The 17,562-nt window shown below is 35.7% G+C and overlaps 2 protein-coding genes and 1 non-coding gene across 4 annotated transcripts; 2 read left to right on the top strand and 1 right to left on the bottom strand.

Moving 5' to 3' along the window:
• Positions 1-4,288: 4,288 nt before the first annotated feature.
• Positions 4,289-6,160, top strand: LOC106910264 (uncharacterized). Its single transcript, XM_088012605.1, has 2 exons — positions 4,289-4,332; positions 5,584-6,160. Exons 1-2 carry the CDS (start codon positions 4,289-4,291, stop codon positions 6,053-6,055), a joined length of 516 nt encoding a protein of 171 aa, XP_087868731.1. The 3' UTR covers positions 6,056-6,160.
• trnaw-cca (transfer RNA tryptophan (anticodon CCA)) lies at positions 4,309-4,380 on the top strand. The gene has a single exon. It is a non-coding gene; the product is annotated as a tRNA-Trp (tRNA).
• Positions 6,161-7,174: 1,014 nt separating the features above from the next.
• LOC106910322 (apoptosis-inducing factor 3-like) lies at positions 7,175-17,530 on the bottom strand. 2 transcript variants are annotated; one of them, XM_088012735.1, is made up of 19 exons: positions 17,509-17,530; positions 17,298-17,397; positions 16,356-16,465; positions 16,136-16,245; positions 16,021-16,065; positions 15,640-15,721; positions 15,124-15,236; positions 14,961-15,047; positions 14,742-14,833; positions 12,915-13,045; positions 12,000-12,115; positions 11,853-11,924; positions 11,701-11,764; positions 11,146-11,222; positions 10,105-10,222; positions 9,334-9,432; positions 9,174-9,255; positions 8,984-9,088; positions 7,175-7,510 (listed from the first exon to the last, which is right to left on the bottom strand). In XM_088012735.1, exons 1-19 carry the CDS (start codon positions 17,525-17,527, stop codon positions 7,477-7,479), a joined length of 1,656 nt encoding a protein of 551 aa, XP_087868861.1. In that variant the 5' UTR covers positions 17,528-17,530; the 3' UTR covers positions 7,175-7,476. The 2 variants fall into 2 exon arrangements, with proteins under 2 accessions (XP_087868861.1, XP_014832414.1); XM_014976928.2 differs by having other exon boundaries at positions 17,298-17,385; positions 17,509-17,527.
• Positions 17,531-17,562: the final 32 nt, after the last annotated feature.

The following is a 17,562-nucleotide window of genomic DNA, read 5'->3' as shown; positions in this document are numbered from 1 at the left end:
CTGTCAGCTAAAAATGTAGTTATCTCTAAGAGATGTGTCATTTCTACTAGTGAAGCCAACATTCTTGACCTTATGTCAACAGAACTGTATTTATGCACACACAAAAAAATCACAGACTTTTAACTTTAGGTTACAGTAAACCAGATTGTAAAATACCACTTTTGTCAAATCATATTCTAGTTCCATGTTTAAGGAGTGCTAAACTAGCTACAAATGTCTAATATAAACAATTTATTCTGAAAATGAGACAAAATGTGACTACAGGTGAAATAGCTTAGCAGGTTCACTTTGCTTGAACCTCTTGAGGCACAAAGTTTTAATGCAATATGAACGCATCCATTATTCTGGAGGTGTTTAAGCAATCCTGCGCTCTGGTGGACATACCTTCAGTATTTAACAAGTGTGAGCTATAATAATTGTTTCTATTTTACCGTAATGAAGAGAGAGGAAATGATCAGCCAGCCAATCCGTAAGCAGATGAACAAGGTGGATAACTTATGTAAATGTGGCTGAAAATACAAATATGTAATAATGTATTTCATAAGTACTGAATAACATCTGATCAGTGAAATGCAGCATATAAATAATAATGGACCAGGTATGAACCCTTGGGGAATCTCCTAGTTTATAAAAGCTGCTGTACTGAGGAATAAAATCAAACTATTACAGATAAACTCAAGTAGGAGGAAAATCAGTCCAATCCACATGCTGTAACCGCCCAGTTTTACCTGGTAGCCATAATGTTTTGCATAAATCTAATCTTGTTTGTTTGATTGATTGATTTTGAGGTGAAAATGTGCTTTCTTTCTGTTAATGACGTTGAGGCACACATGCAGCACTTATTTGATATTCAAATATTGCATGGCATCATCCGAGCTCCGCCGTGTGCGGCTGGTATTCAGTAGTTTGATGGGGAAAGTCGGACATGTTTCCTCTGAATGAGGAATTATCGTTAACTCAAAAACACCGAATGACTGGTTTGAGCCAAAAATAATGTAATGAAAACAATAAAACTGTCTACTGTCTCATTCACTTCTGGGTCAACAAGTGTCTTAAATGTCTTAAAACCAATGACTGAAGATGAAAAGAGAATCAGGGAAAATAACCGAGTCATTTTTAGCTGGTTAAAATGAGCTAGCTTGGCGCGGCCTTCTAGAAAATAAGGCTGCGTTCACACTGCAGCTTGAAGTGACCCAATTCCGATTTATTTGCCTTAAATATCTGATCTTTTCATGACAGTCTGAACAACAGAGATTGGATTTTTTCCGAATGCGTCCCAGACCACTTGGACATCTGATCCACATATGATCTTTTCAAATGTGACCTGAGTCTGTACGGCCAGGTCACGTTCATCTGACCTGAACGTCACTGATACTCGACAAACGTCTCTATTCTGCATCCTGATACGCACAAGCGGGGAGAAAAACAACAACCACGGCGGACGATAAAGAGGATTAAATTGTTAATCCTGGCTTGTTGTCTGGCTTCGGTCAGACAACAACATCAAAATTGTAACATACGCTCCACCGTTAGCATCGACTTTTACTGAGCACTGCTGTTTTATGGCGGTTGGTAAAACACTGAGCAGGCTCTCTGTGTGACGTTCTCTCTACTGCGCATTGGGGGACACATTTAGATCGTTCGCAGTTCACACTGGAGATTACGTACATGTCGCATATCGGAAGTGTGGATGACCACTGCAAAAAAATCAGATTTGACAAAACATTAGAATTGGGTCTCTTCAGACTGCAGTGTGAACGCAGCCTTAATAAAATAAATATATGAGCCAGCTTCTTTGAATAGAAAATGTATCCATTTTCTGGCTCCCATGAAAAGCTGTAGATCCTATCTCTATACTTCATTTGTTATGGAAAATGAAGCAAATGTTTATTCCAACCTGTCGACATTCAGGTAGGTTTAGTATGAACATGCTGGAAAAGGAACTGACATGTTTTCATTTTGATCCATCACTAATTCCACAAACGTTGTTTTATGGTGCTATTAACCGGCTGCAGTTGCCCTGTGGAGACATCAGCAGGTTAGGATGAACTTGTTACCCTTTCCAAGCTGACGCATGCCGACACACACATTTTAGGGCTGTATGGCCAGTCTTCTTTTTCTGTCTGCTGAGAACCTGGGCTTGTCACTCTGCAGCTGTAAAGTTGCTGCAGTCGAAAAATCTGCTTCCTCACTGTCACCTCACTCAGCGAGCACACGCAGCAAATCATGCTCGGGATTTATGATTGCTTTATTGATCCATTTAGCCAAATGCAATCCTATGAATGTCAGTTTTCTTTGATGATTACACAAATTGTACATTTTCCTGCTTCTTTGTGAGTTAGGAATTTGCATAAAGTTCAACCCTTGACCCGTGTCAAGCTGTTTCAGGGGAATTGTTAATCACTTTGCTCATTGCCGGGTCTCAGCGTGTCACTTTCACAGATTCATGAGTCATATTCAGTGTCCTTTTGCAGGATTCATGAGGCTTGAGAGCATTATGAATCAGTAATTTTCATTATAACACAACATTAGGATGAGTACAGACAGTAAACGGGGAATAATATAAATCTTCACTTTATTTTCCTCAGATATGCATCAAGATTACAGTTTATCTTTTATTTTAACTGCTATGTAAATATTTGTGGTAACTAGCACTATAGGAAGATGATAATAAAAAGTGTCAGATAGATTCAGCCCTGGGAATAAGCTATACTCTGCATCTCTATTTTATACACCATATCTCAGCTTGTAAGATGATATAATTGCTCTCTGGCTTGGAGGGACAGCAGTAAGGTTAACCCCCCTTCATTTGCACTGCAAAACACTTGGCCTCACTGAGCTGACATGTATTTTATGCAAACTCCTTCTGAATCTAACTTGGCATGCCTTTAAAAGCTGTGCTGTGAGTACAACCCAGTGCACTTTGATACATCGGGATTTTTGAGTTGACTTTACAATGCCTTAAATAGTTAACTTCTTATTATAGTCAGATTAGTTGAAACAAACATGTAGTCTGAGAGGAGAGAGTTTGGGTTACCCTAAAATATGTCAGTAGCTATGCTGCTATTGGTTTACACTACTGTAAAACGTTTTCCTACTACTCTCCATGTATGAATTTCTGAATTATTTCTATTTAAATGATGATGAATGACTTCAGTTCTGTGTTTTCTGTTCTTCTACATTTCTCTATCTGTATTTCCCCCCCATATAAACAGTTTATCTGAATTTCTGATTCAGATAAATTCAGATAAGCTGTGTCAGTTTTAAGGCGAAAGGCTGAAGGAAAACATTTTGTATCGTGTCTGTATCACAGTGTGAACTTTGTCACTCCAGCATGGATAAATGCTACGTGTCATTTCTGACTCAGCATGATGATTTATCCTCTTTCTTCCTGCAGCTCCGGTGCATTTCAGAAGTGTGGGGAAATACATAAGCAGGAAAGACTTGGTTAGGCTCTGACTGAGCTATTTTTAGCAGATACACAAGTGTGAACATAAACTACCACTTCAGTAAAATCTGGTGGGGTTAGCGTGGTTATAGCTGAGCTAGTACTTCTCAAAGTATCAAAGTTTGCTTTAATTATTCAATTCAAGTCCATCTGTTTGTTTCTGTGTACAGAGATGTGAGATCTGTGCCTAAATGACGACTCTGTGGGACAGGAACAGGATGGAAACTCCCTTTAAAATTCCACATTGGGGAAGCTGTGAGGCATGATATGTGGCACGTTAAAAGGACAGAGTTATATGATCTTACTGTGGTTTTTTTTTACTTCCCTAAATAGACATATTCCTGTCAGTCACGTTTTGTTTAAAAGAAATGTCTCAAAAATACATTTTAGATCATATATGCAGAATTTTCTTTAGCAGCATAGAGCTACATTAAATTTCCTCCGATTTTCTTGATTTTCTGAGCAGAAGAGTAATGTATAGATGAACACTTTGTATTCCTACATTGTTTTATTACCAAACATATATTTTGTAATCAAAAAGCAAAAGAAATCATGAACTGACAAAAATAAAAGCATACGATAGTACAGATCTATAGTTATATATATGGGATGTATAGTTGCACTTGTGGTGTTTATGGCTTCATTTTTGACCAGACAAAGCTTAACGTGCAGTTTCAGTCGGTTTAATATGCACTGAAAGACAAACTGTATTAATTTTGCGATCAGTGGATTATTTTTCATCAGCTTTCAAATATATCTTAACATGACTTCAATTAATGCAGAGCACTAAAACACAAGTTACAGTACGTACTCCGTTATCTATAGTGTTTTTATACCACAATGCGAGGAGCATACGTCATGACCTCGTGGCGCAACGGTAGCGCGTCTGACTCCAGATCAGAAGGTTGCGTGTTCAAATCACGTCGGGGTCATCCACTTTATTATTGGTTCTCGGTGGGATTACTAACTAGTAATTTTGTTCCGAGTTTAAACACAGTAGAAGGCTCTCACGTTGGCTTTCCTAATAAGAGGAGCGGTATGTGGCATAAAAAGGAAGTCATCAAACAAATTCAAACTTAAAATTGTACAAATATAATAGACACTTGTTACCAAGGGCTCGTCTCTAAGAGGCGTGTGTTCTGTTGCCATGGAGAAACGTTAGTTCCGGAACAAACAGGAAAAGTATCTGCGAGGCTTCTTCTGGGATTTACAAGGATATTTCATTCCAACCCAACGTAATCTAAAGAGCAAAGCTACTAATATTCGTGAAAGTAATTCAATATTTTTCTACATTTGTGTCACTTTCTGCTCTAAATCGTTGTTAACGATGTCTGCGCAGGCGCATTTCAAAGACCATCATGGCAGATGAGGGTACATGTAATAAACTGCTGCCACAAAGGGTCTCTGACCTCAGGAAGAACAAAAAGAGAAATAACGCTTCTGCTACTGATTCAAAACTAAAAGGTAATCATTTTGAATTTTTCATGGATTAAAAATGCGTTTAAGATCATGATAGGGCTATTCACAAAATCAGTGCAGATTACAGACAACAAGGAACTATGTTTATTCTTCAGCTGCAACCATTGTATTAATCTGATAAAAATGCAACGCTTGGACTTGTAGCTTTAAAAAAGTAGTGTTAAAGTCAACATCACTGATTATATAACAATATAGTTGGAACTAGACAACATCTTCCACTTCTATTTAACTTTAAAAACAACATATTTACCATGGTAAAGTAATACGTATATCCAACATAACTGAGTTTTTACATTGTGTGACATAAAATACAGAAGCTAGTTTTTATTAACAAAATTAAAAAGCTTGAAATAACTAAACTAAAACTACTACTATAACTAATGAAAACTGAACTAAAACTAAACAACATTTAACTAATAACTTGTAGAAAAGTAGCAAGCACACTCTTAAAAAATAATTAGACATTGACATTCTTGGAAATGTACATATTGAGCAAACATTTTGTTGCAAGGCTATAATAATTATAAAATAAATAAGTAATAAAAAGTGTCAATATGAATATATAATTTAAGCTAGCTGAATTAGACAAACAAAAAGTCACAATGAAATAAGGCTAAACTATAAAGAAAAACCCAAACTATTATAACCCTGGTCAGTAGCCCTTCAATTTTGTCAGCTTTGTCTGCAAATGTGCAAGAGTTTACATGTTTATGTCGCCTGCCTGCAGCCAATCCTGGGAATTTATCATGCAGTTTCAGCCGGTTGCCCCCTCAAGATCCAGGTCAAATTCAAGTTTCCAATTTCAGAGCTACCAATACGAAACCCAAGGATAATCTCTCTCGGGGTTCCAGGAAGGCAAAAGAACGACAAAGGGATTCAAAGAGCCACTTGGCAGCCACTCGTACAACCAGCAACAACAAAGTTCCTGCACATGTAATGAAGGCTGCCATCCAGACCATGGACAGCCTGAGGTGGGAAGGAGCTCTGCCGGACCCGCAGGAGGAAGAGAAAAGACTAGAGCACTACAGAGCCAATAGGCGACAGCGGTACATCACACACAGAGAGGGTCTATGGAAAGAAGCCCATTATGCCATGAGAGAAACAAAAGTGAAGACTTCAACCAAATGAACACTATCAGGATCCACAGGCGGCTCACAAATTAACTCTGACTTGCTTACAAGCTGTATGTTCACTTCTGCTTTTTTTGCCATGCAATAAAAATAATCACAGCAACTCATCCTTCTGAAAATCTTAATTGAGGATTTTACCCCTTTTACCTTTAAAGGAATGTATTACAAGATGGACATTTAAAATCAGTGTAAAGGCATATTCAAGTTAAGCGGTTGATTAAAACCGCCGCACCAGTAGGGGGCCCCCGAGAGCACCAAACTAGCATCATAATGTATGCATATGTCTAATAATACAAACTAAATGCTGCTACATGTGGAAACACAATTGCTATTTTATTTTATAGTTGATACACAAATAATAGGTAGATTTCTTAACTGCTGTTGTCTGCATAACTTCAAAGCTGTGTAGTACTTTTTGTTAGTTTATCATCAAATCCCTATGAGATACACAGAAGTTTGTGGCAAAATGGAAGAAATTGACGATAGTAGGAACATATTTAACCCTTTTTACTCATAAAAGCTTGCATTATTTGGGAAATCTTAAATAATTCTAGTTTTTAATTTTTTTTTCTCTTGATAATCAACTGTTGTTGCTGATGTGACATCGAACCTAAACTCTTCCCACGCCAGCAACAACTGTCTGATTGTGAAATTTATATAATTTTATGCCTAACAGCGTTTTTATTTTACTTGTTTATCAAAAGTAACACAAAGACGGCATCTGAGTGTTATTGGGATCTATTTCGATGTTTCAGATGGTGAATCAGTACCGTAGATGAACAGCAGGTGTCACAATAGAAACGTTTTCCTGAATTAACGAGTCAGTAATATACAGTTTATCGTGATAAACACAAAGACAAAAATCTGTGTGCTGTAATCTGTATGATATTATGAAATGGAATAAAATATTTCCTAGGTTTGCAGGGATAATCTAGTAAACAGAAGAACAGTAATTTTGTGGTGAAGTGTCGGTGGCAGCGGCTTTGTTTGCAGCTTCCTGGAGGCCTGTTTTTCCCCTGCTAGTATGCTTTGTTATTGTTGCCTGCTTCAGCATCTCTGTTTCAAAGAGCTAACCGCCTCCTCTCTGTTCTGCTAATCCCGTCCATCTAAAGCCCCCTGTGACCTCCAAGCCCACTTATGTTGCACCAGCAGTTCCAAAGTCTGCATTTTTATATAAAAAACATAGTAAGACACGATATACATCATATCAAAAGACACCCACTCAGACACTCCTGTACACAGAGTTTATTAAGTTTAAAAAAACAGCATTTTGGACTAAAAAAGACCCAAAGCTGCATCTATTTGAGGTATCAGTTGTGTTGGACTCCCTGCTGTGAATAGTTTTCCAGCACCAGAACATAGAAACATGAAGGTGTGAAGTCCTCTGATATTTTAATCTTCAGACTGCTTTAATGCAGGTCAGGAAACCTGAAGCCAACTGGGATCATCCGACCTGTCAAAAAATGGTGGAAAAAATTGACTCACATTAAAAAACAAACAAACAAACAAACAAACAAAAAAACACTAAACAAACTACATTTTCATTTTGCGGCTCTCTTTTTTCAAAATATGTTGGAACCATCTTGTCACATCAGCCCTTATTGACCCTTTGCACGTGACGTCACTCCCTTCGAAACTCCGCCCACTCCGCCATGACTAGACGTCAAAACAACCCAAAGCCTGTCAAAAAATCAGGCAGTCGGTAGTCTAACATCGCTTCTATTTAGTTGATTTCACTTCATAAATGGTGGTAGGACGCTGCGCGGTCGGCTGCACGAACAGACAAGGATAGAAACCAAACTTGTCATTTTATTGTACAACTTCTAATGAGGAAAAATGGCGGCGGCGATGGATAGCAGCCGTCAATCATAATGACTGTCACCCCTCGGTGTAACCATTGATTTGCAGCTTTTTACAAGGTAAGAAGATTTGCGTTCATATACTTTATATGTAAGTATAATTAGAAAGATATCAAACATTGCTTTATGGAAAAGATACGCGTCTAACCATGAGTAAGCATGGAGACAGTGCCGCACGTATAAGGAAAATCTGTTAGCATCTCGTCTTTTGTTTTGTACGTTTTTAATGTCAAGGAGAGACGCTGGTTACGACACAGTGCTATAAATCATGTGGTGTGAATTCAGGCAAAGTCGGAAATTTGATCAAAACGTCAGGAGGGAGAAAGTATGGGTCAGTTTGTAAGCTAGTTAGCTCAAACTTTTGTAAATGCCGCCGTCTGTGAGCCCAACCAGGTGTGTTAGACAAATTAGCTTGACTCGAACAAGTAGAAGCCATGAATTAACTGACAAAAACAACTTGGGAAAACAATTTCAGTCGCTCAGCTCACTACTCCCGATCCTCACTGATGACGTCCATAATGACGCCTCGAATGATTTGGTGACGTAGTTGCAAAGGGTCAATAGTATTTGTCTCAAACTCTAGCTTTTTTATGTGGCCCTCTGACTCCAAATTACGTCAATAAATCCCTCCAGTTTTTCCACAAATCCGCAAAATTTATACAAATTCAAAAAATCCCCACATTTATATATATATATATATATATATATATATATATATATATATATATATATATAATTTTTTTTTCCTCATATTTATCGAAAAACGTTGGGTTTTTAAGTGACTGCTGCCTCAACCTTACTTGATGTCAAATTATAGTCTGAAGTCACATTTAACATTATATATTAGTGCAAATATTGTAAACATTCTTTACAAATATTTTTCAATTAACTCCACAAAATCTTTAATTTTGATTGCAAAAAATAAATTAATTTTAAGAAACATTTATTGAATGCTGGAAAAACCAGCTATTTAATGATATTTTAACAATTTATAGCATTTTATCAATACATTCTGGCACAACCAGCCAAAATGAAAATAACTTTGAGCTATTTGAGAGTTTGCATACTGAGCCTCTTTCTTTGTGATGACTTTCCCTGATAGGAGCCTCTCGGCCACAGCAGACACCACTGGATCATAATCCAGGCCCACCGCTGCTATGACCTCATCGTTCCTAAAAAAAAAAAAAAGAAAATACAAACTATTTATTGAATCTGCATGCTTTTCTTTACAATTAGATTTTTTCTCTCTCAACCTACTTGATATACAAGGCCAGGAACTTCCTCTCCTCAAACTCATAGTTTCCTTTCATTACTATCTCAGTGTATCCCTCCCCATAACCTGGAAAAGGCCAGAGCAGACAGCAGCTTCTTTCAGTTACAGATACAATTAGAAACTTTACTGAGTTTGTTTGCTTACCTGCATATCTGATGGTTCTGCCTTGTAGGATGGTCCAGTAATAAGGAACTGAGGTGAGTTCAGTTGTTTTCTTTAGCATGTTCAGAGCAGCTATCCTCCCTAAAGCACAAAAAGAAAAATTTAACAGTTAACATAAGAATAATTTTTAACAGATTCTACATTAAACAAAAAAAATTACAGCTGGAGAAGCTTTTGTTGAAGAGTCAAAATCAGGAGTATTGAAAATAAATACACTCCACTTTATCAGCTATAATAGTTCAGAATAAAGAGAGATGGGAAGAATAATCAATAAAGTTAGACTCAATACTCAAGTTGGATTAGCAATGACTCAATGTATTATTTAAGTTAAAGTCATTACTCAAGTAAGAGTAAAAAAGCAAGAGTAGAAATACCTCATAATAAAATTACTGAAGGAAAAGTAAAAAATACAGTGAAGTAAAAATACTCCCAAAAGTAATTTAAAAAAAAAAAATTACCCATGTAAATGTAACCCAATTTTGAGAATAAACTGGAAAAGTGATTTTTAGTGTGATGCCACAAAGTTGGTCTGAGTGTTTCAAACATTTTTGCAGAAAGCATCTCTCTTCCTCCCTCGCAGGTTTACAGAGACTGATCCAAAAAAGAAAAAAATATCTGAATTTGTTTGGATAAAACTGCTCTGTTGGTGGCAGTGGTTTGACTTAAAAAGTAAAATTAACCATTTGTTACAGCGACGGTTTGCAGAATATTATCCCTGGATGTTCAGCACAGTGAAGCAGAAGGTGTTGCTACCTTGAGCTTGTGCCATCTGCCAGTGTCCGATGTTGACTAACTGGTTTTTGGCCAGTGCCAGAGGAAAGGAGGCCAGGTCACCCGCACAGAAAACATCAGGGACGTTTGTTCGCATGTACTGCAGGAGAAACACAAAAAATTATCTCTGTCAATGAGGAAATCAGCTTTACAATAACTGATTTACTCTCTAAATTTTTACAGAATTTAGAGAGTAAATTTAGTAAATTAAATGGTGATGTTAGAAATGAAGATAAAGTTAAAATCTGGGTAGAGTAGCCAAAGATTTTACTCAATAAGAGAAGCACCACTTCAACATATTTTACCCCCAGAGTTTACTCAATTACATTTACTTGAGTAACATTTTTGAAGAAGTTGGTATTTTTACTTTTACTTGAGTAATTTTATTATGAAGTATTTCTACTCTTTCTTGAGTAAATTTCAGGATTTTCTACCCACTGAAAGTAAAACAAACATGTTTTAACCAAAAACTCACCAGACGCAGACCTACAGTTTCAGGTAAAAAATGATTTCGTAAAAATGTTACTCAAGTATCATTCAATGTTTAAAAACTACATCATCAGACGGATCACAACATGAAAATATATGGAAATTCTGGTATTTTAAAGATCAAAATTAAAATAAAACATATAAATAACATAATTACACATCAATTGGCATCTTATTACTTTTTCTGTTTCTGCTTTTTATTGTCTGTTCAAAATAAATACATTTAATTTATTTAATCATTTTAATAATTTTAAATATTATTTAATAATGTAAATAAATTCAAATCAGGCAAAATAAACATTTTTGAAAACTAGCAAACAACGCATGTGTGAATTTTTGTTTGTCATTCAGTGGGCAGAGAATTAAAAAAATCTTACTCAAGTAGGAGTAGAAATACTTCATAATAAAAATACTATAGTAAAAGTAAAAAGTACAGTGTAGTAAAAATACTCCTAGAAGTACATTTAGAAAAAGCATTACTCAAATAAAATTAACTCGTTACTAGCCGACGGTGATAACAGATTAAAAGCTGACCTTGTCAACAACAACATAGTTTTTGGAGTTCTTCTGTATTTTAGTGCCTTGCAGAAACTCTGAGTTTGGCATGCTGCCTGGTGGAAAACAGAGAAAGAGACGAGTGTGTTTTAAAAAAAATGCTAATGCTGAAAACGTTCAGAACCTGAAATTTAGAGTTTAAATAACTCCTTAAGGAGTTATTTAAAGAAGAGACTGAGTAGTTGTAACTATTTCGAGTGTTAAAATTACTCAGTCTGTTGTTGAAATAACTTAGACACCATTTCTGAAAAAGACCAAATGGACTCGGCACAGTGTTGATTTAACTTTGCAATATTTGCTGTTTCATAAACGGACACAAATTCCTACAAGACCAGAACTGAGATATATATACATTTGTAATATTTTATTATCTTAGCTTTAAAATACCAATATTTAGACTTTAAGAACCAAGTTCAAGTATTTAAAATCAAGGCTCCTATATATATATATATATATATATATATATATATATATATATATATATATAAAACTAATGAATATATTTTTTTAAAGTATTACAATAATTTTACTCACCAATACCCACAATTAAAACATCAGCTGGGATAACATTACCACTTTTAAGTACGACTTCTTTCACCTTAATGGAAGAAAGACAAAATGAAGAAATGTAATTATTTATGTATCTTCTTACTACTAGTTAATAATTACACGTTTTCCGGCTTTACCTTTCCATTAACGCCTTTAATTTCTGTCACGTGATCATTCATATAAAATCTCACACCTTTCTCCAACAGCATCTGCACGTACAACAGCGTTTCAGTGCAACAACTAAATAAATAAAAGTAAAACACCAGGAAGTTCGTTCGCCTCACCATCATGGTGATTTTCCCGACCTCGCGGCCCAGAGTGTTTTGGTACGGCATGTCGCTGCTCCCGACCACCGTGATGCTGGACGCTTTGTCTATCATGTACGACGCCACCTCCATTCCTGAAACAGAGATCACCAACAGAACAGCTTTTATTCACAGAACTAAAGTATTTACTGAGCAGTATAAAGTCTGAAAAACACCAAAACCTATTTAAAATATTATCCTTTGTCGGGAAAATATGAAAAATAAACAAAAAATTAATATTATTGAGTGCCTAAAAGTGTATTTTAATGTAATGGCACAACTTTTGAAATAACACGGCCTTTCACGTAGAGCTATGTTATTAGAATCAGAATCCTTTTAATGTCATTGTGCACAAATAAAGCACAGCAACATTTTAAAAACACAGAACAACTGGGTTGCTAAGAATAGATAAGTTAATAAATAATAAAGAAATTAATATGTAAATACAGAAAGAAAAAATAGATATACAGATAAATCAATCAATATATATATAAATAAATAAATAAATAAATACATGAATATGTAAAAAAAAAAAAATATGTAAAGAAAGGAAGAAATGGATTAATAAATATATAAAAGTAAATAAATACATAAAGAAAGAAATTGATAAAAAGAGAAAGAAATGGGTAAATAAGTTTGATTAGATTTTTGATTCAAAGGTTTTATGAATAGACACACAAGACGGATAGAAAACACTTTAATTCACTTATTTGACTGATTAAGCAGCTAGTACATATATGTTTGAAGTTTGAAAATAACTGACTTGAAATGATTCATAAAACCTTTGAATTAAAAATCTAATCAAACAAACTGAGTAAAAAGTGCATCAACATTAACCTTAATATTCTTCAGTCTGTTTTTAGCTAAAATTTTTGCACAGTGCAGCTAAAGTACCGACAAAGGAAGTTCCCACAAGGACGATGTTGCAGCCTAGAGAGGCAGCGTGGATTTGTCGGGCGTCTTCTGGAGTCTCCAACATCTTAATGTTGTCCAGCTTCCTCCCCGGCACGTCCAGACCCTTTGCTCTGACGGAAAGATAAACAATCTGATTCATCATAATGCAATAACTCTAACAATCACAGCTTTTCCTACTGAAGTCCACAGTTTGACTGTCTCCTGTTGGTTAAAATAGAAGTGCTGGTGTTTGTTTTAGTGGACAGTTATACTCTCAGTTTCCTGGTAACTGGTTCTGACACTGACAGGGATTTTCTAAAAAAAAAAATATAGTTATTGTTTGCAAGCCTCAACTGAGACTCATGAGACTCCAGATACTGCTAAAATGTCACATTATGTCCCCAAGATGCTTAACAAGTAAACAAAATGTGAAATGTGTAGAGCAGGGGTGTCCAAACTTTTCGTCATTTGGGTCAAAATTGTTGAATTGAAAATAATCATGAGCCAAAAAACCCAACAACCTAAAATATAGCAAATTAAGTAATATTTTTTTTTTTTTCAAATGGATATTTATTGTAGATCCAAAACTTGAATGGATTTTTACGATGGCATATCAGGGCCATAGCAGATTTTTTAAAAAAGTAGTACATTTTCAGAAATGTTCTGGGAAATTTCTGAGTTTGAAAAGTTGAAAAATTGCTAGAAAAAATCTGAAATTTTGAGTTTAATAAAAAAAAAAGTAAAAAAAAAAAAAAACTTTTGATTTTTGGAATTTTTCAGAGTTTCAATAGTTAATTTCTGAAATTATTCTAAAAATTTCTGACTTTTTCCCCTCTTTTGCATGTTTGCTGTATTTAAAGAAAAACATCCAGTTTTCAGTTTCTTCTGGGTTTGAGTTTGATTTGGTGCCTCAGAGTTGCCTTCACAGTAAAAGTCTTTGGATAAACATGATTTTATCTTTTGGTTATAGAAACGCAAACCCTTTGTGTTGTACTTTAGATTTTCCATTGTAAAAAATTTTTTAAATTAAAAGTCTCCATCTGCATCTATTGACCAAATTTGAATTGCAGGTGGGGGCCGCACAAAATGAGGTCAAGGGCCACAAATGGCCCCTGGGCCGCACTTTGGATAACCCTGGTGTAAAGTTAATGCAAGTATTTACATTTATTAACAGTAAAGGTGGGAAATGAACTCTGGAGACAATTAGTGGAGCTGTTTTTTTTATAGTATCAAATTAAATTCACATTTGCATGACACATTCTTCTGATTTTATTTATGAAAATTTGGAAAATTGTGGAATATTTTCCTTCTACTTTTCTGTTTTTCTCTACTTTATGTCTGTATGCACCATATTGATCTGTCACATAAAATACTAATTAAATATGTTGATGTTGTATTCTTTGTGAAATATGGAAAAGCTAAAGGAAAATGAAAGATTTTTCCATGGAACATTTTTTTCCCAGTGCAGATTGATACTAAAATTCACTGGATTATTTTTTTAGACCTAGTTTTTTTTTTTTCTCCATTCGGTTGGAAATTTTGCATAACATAACTTAGTTTTCCTGAAATATCTAAAGTTTTCTGTTTTTCTTTACTCGTGAACCTGAAAATGGAAATGAAATTGTGCTTCTTTATAAAAACTGACAATAAATTCCTCATGGTAGATTATGAGGAATGTTAATGTAATAACATTTGCGCCTCTAAATGAGTTTTATTTTGCTGGACTGTAAAGGTTGCAGACCCAAATTCTTAGCTAAATTACACTTTTGTGCACATTTGCTTCTTTGCATCAGGTGAAATAAATGTGAACATTATTAATGTTTGGACCTGCAGCCAGTAGAGAGAAGCAGCTGGTCGTAGCTCTGGACTAAACCGTCATCAAAAGTGACCGTCTTCTTCTCCGTGTCCACCGATACTGCCTTTAAAAAACAGAAAAAGACAACTTTATCAAGTCAGGTGCCTCAGTTTCTTTATTCCATATTATAAAATAAACTTTTTTAGCTGCTAATCTGTCAGGAAAATGTACATTTAGAGAGAAGTACTCACTTCTTTCTGGAGCCAAACCTCAATGTCGTACTGCTGGAAAAACTCCTTCCTCCTCAGCACAATAGTGTCACTCAACACATTCATTACCTGAATTATACACAATAAAAAACTTCTTTAGCTTTCCGTCCTGAAAATGAAAAGAAGGATCAAATGCTTTCATGACCTTGCTGAGTCGGGTTTTGTCATAAGGTAAGAGGTCGTCTCTGGAGGCCATGATGATTCTGCCGCCATAGTTTTCCTGCCGCAGCGTCTCGGCACAGATCAGCGAAGCAGCTCCTGACAGGACACACACGTTACACACACGCAGGCAGAAAGACTTACCAACACACAGCCGCGCCGTGTCGAGATGCAGAATTAATTAATTAGATTTTATTTAACAGAAAAGGGATGAATATGTTCGACCCAGTCACTGTCTTTCAATTGACTGATAACTGAATTAATCCAAAAACAAAAACTTCTTCTATTCACCTAGAAAGAATTAGCTGAGGTTTACGGGTCAATAATTTGGCTCAAAATGGGACCCAAACGACAAACCCAATGGCTATAGTTTCTTACTGGATCCATTTCTTTCATTGAGATGTTTTCTGTTCACTGCTGAGTCAGCAGGATTTGCTTATTTATTTTTTAAGCTTTGCACTTTAAATTGCAGAAGCACACAGACAGAAACATGGCCACCAACCTCCTCCCAGCAGTAAAACTGTGTGGTTCACTCCTGGTACTGCAGCTCCCATTCGCTGCAACCTTTTCTGATGCCGGATGTCCTGAATGTGGCACAAAACGTTTATTTTTCACATCGATTGGTAAAGATGCCTTAAAATATATGTTTCCATTTATTACAGCAGTATTATTGCACACCAGCCTCAAATCGAGTCGACTGAGCATTACTGACATGTTTCTTTATTTGTATTAATAATGAATTGTATAGAATCAAAAAATAAATGGTCGTTAAGCCGATACCAGGTTCTTACTAAAAATGTGTTTTTAATAATGTGCTGTGATTCAAATTAGTTTAGATCCCCAAATTTTACTTCCATTTTTAACAATTAATTAACTCACCAACCTTTTTATTTATGGACACGTACACTTTGCTGTTTTGAATTTTGACCTGAAAAGAAGAAAATAAATTTTAAGCAGCAAATGTTGAGCTAATCGTGGACGTATCGGCCGGTTTGTACCTTGTGACAAGGTAGAGAGTCAATCCCAGGAAACTCCTCCAGGTCTCCTGTCAGAGCATTAAAACAGGAGCCGTGCCACGGGCAGCGAACTTTGTGTCCTGAAATAACGCCTGAGCAGAAGCGACAAAAAACGTGACTGCAACATAGAATAACGCACTAGAAAGCAACATTTTAACTGGAGACTTTACCTTCTCTGCTTTCATGTTGTTTTCTTCCTTACCTTTGCTAAGCGGCGCGCCATAGTGTGAACACTGGTTTGAAATGGCGCTATATTTTCCATCGCAGCGCGTTAATAGCACACTGTGACGACCAATATCCACTTCCATCATCCTCACGTCACACATGAACAAACAGAAGTGGTTAGTTTAGTGAATTATCAAGATACACTATATTGCAGATAAATAAATAAATGTTTAAAGCACATATCTGCTGCTTAAAAAGTTTTATGACAATCGCGTATCAGATTAAAAACTTCGACACTGTCAAGGCACTGTCTCCCATTTTACCTTTGATTTGTGTTTTATATAATTTTATCACCATATAGAGGAGGTCCACTTTTCAAAACTTTAAAATAAATCTTTAAATTGTTGACATACAGAAATAAAAATCCAATTAAAGCCTCACTCAGCTTCAACCCAGAGTTTGTTTTTGTGTTTAAGTTACTTTTAATAATATCAATACAGTTGTAATGCAAACATATTTCTGTCAGTTTATTATGGGAATAAATGTTCATTAGAGCTGGTTAGCATGGTGACATTAGCATTTAGCTTAAATTGAAGCAACACAAAGATGTAAAGCTTGAAATCTTTTCAGTTTATGCTATCTAAATCTGACTCACTTTCTTTTAAAACGTTTGCTATATTTAGTCAAGTTTAATAAATTAAATCAAAGCTAATTTGGGTGCAGCAAATGGTTTTACCTTTTGTTAAAGCTTGGTTATAGAAATGCAAACTTTGAATAGTACTTTACATTTTCTAGTGTAAAAAAAATTACATATTAAAAGTCTCCATCTGTGTCTATGGACCAAATTTGTATAATTTTTGAATTGCAGCTGGGGGGGGCACACAAAATCAGTCCCAGGGCCACAAATGCGTTTTGGACACCCCTGGGCTACACGTTAAACCAGACTTTTACATTTCCAGATCACAACGGTTTTTCTTACTGTCCATCGTGAAGGTCTGTCTCCAGACACACCATCGCTGTCTGTTCCTCTTTGTCGTCAGAATCAGAGTCTGTAAACTCACCACATGCTGAGCAAACCATCATCAGTTACTAACGCTACAAAACACCCCACATCTTAAACACAAAGAGATCTCAGACTATCGGAATGAAATGCTCCCAATTGTAATAATTATTAGAAATGAACGACTTACGTGCTTTGGTCCCAGACATGTCACTTATTTAACAGTAATGGCACATGGAGATAC

Source organism: Poecilia mexicana, unplaced genomic scaffold (genome assembly GCF_051168715.1).
Source record: "Poecilia mexicana isolate PSO_F unplaced genomic scaffold, ASM5116871v1 scaffold_14, whole genome shotgun sequence".
Lineage (NCBI taxonomy): Eukaryota > Metazoa > Chordata > Actinopteri > Cyprinodontiformes > Poeciliidae > Poecilia > Poecilia mexicana.
Note: the sequence above shows the minus strand (reverse complement) of the source record. Positions and strands in the feature narration are given on the sequence as shown.

Bases quoted from the DNA above. Each gene is read 5' to 3' on its own strand.
- LOC106910264 (XM_088012605.1), top strand. From the start codon at position 4,289: ATGCGAGGAGCATACGTCATGACCTCGTGGCGCAACGGTAGCGC. The intron at 4,333-5,583 runs GTCTGACTCCAG...AACCCTGGTCAG, and splicing joins TCGTGGCGCAACGGTAGCGC to TAGCCCTTCAATTTTGTCAG.
- LOC106910322 (XM_088012735.1), bottom strand. The intron at 16,246-16,355 runs GTAAGGAAGAAA...GCTTCTGCTCAG, and splicing joins TGGCGCGCCGCTTAGCAAAG to GCGTTATTTCAGGACACAAA. The intron at 7,511-8,983 runs GTATGCAAACTC...ATTTTTTGACAG, and splicing joins ATCACAAAGAAAGAGGCTCA to GTCGGATGATCCCAGTTGGC.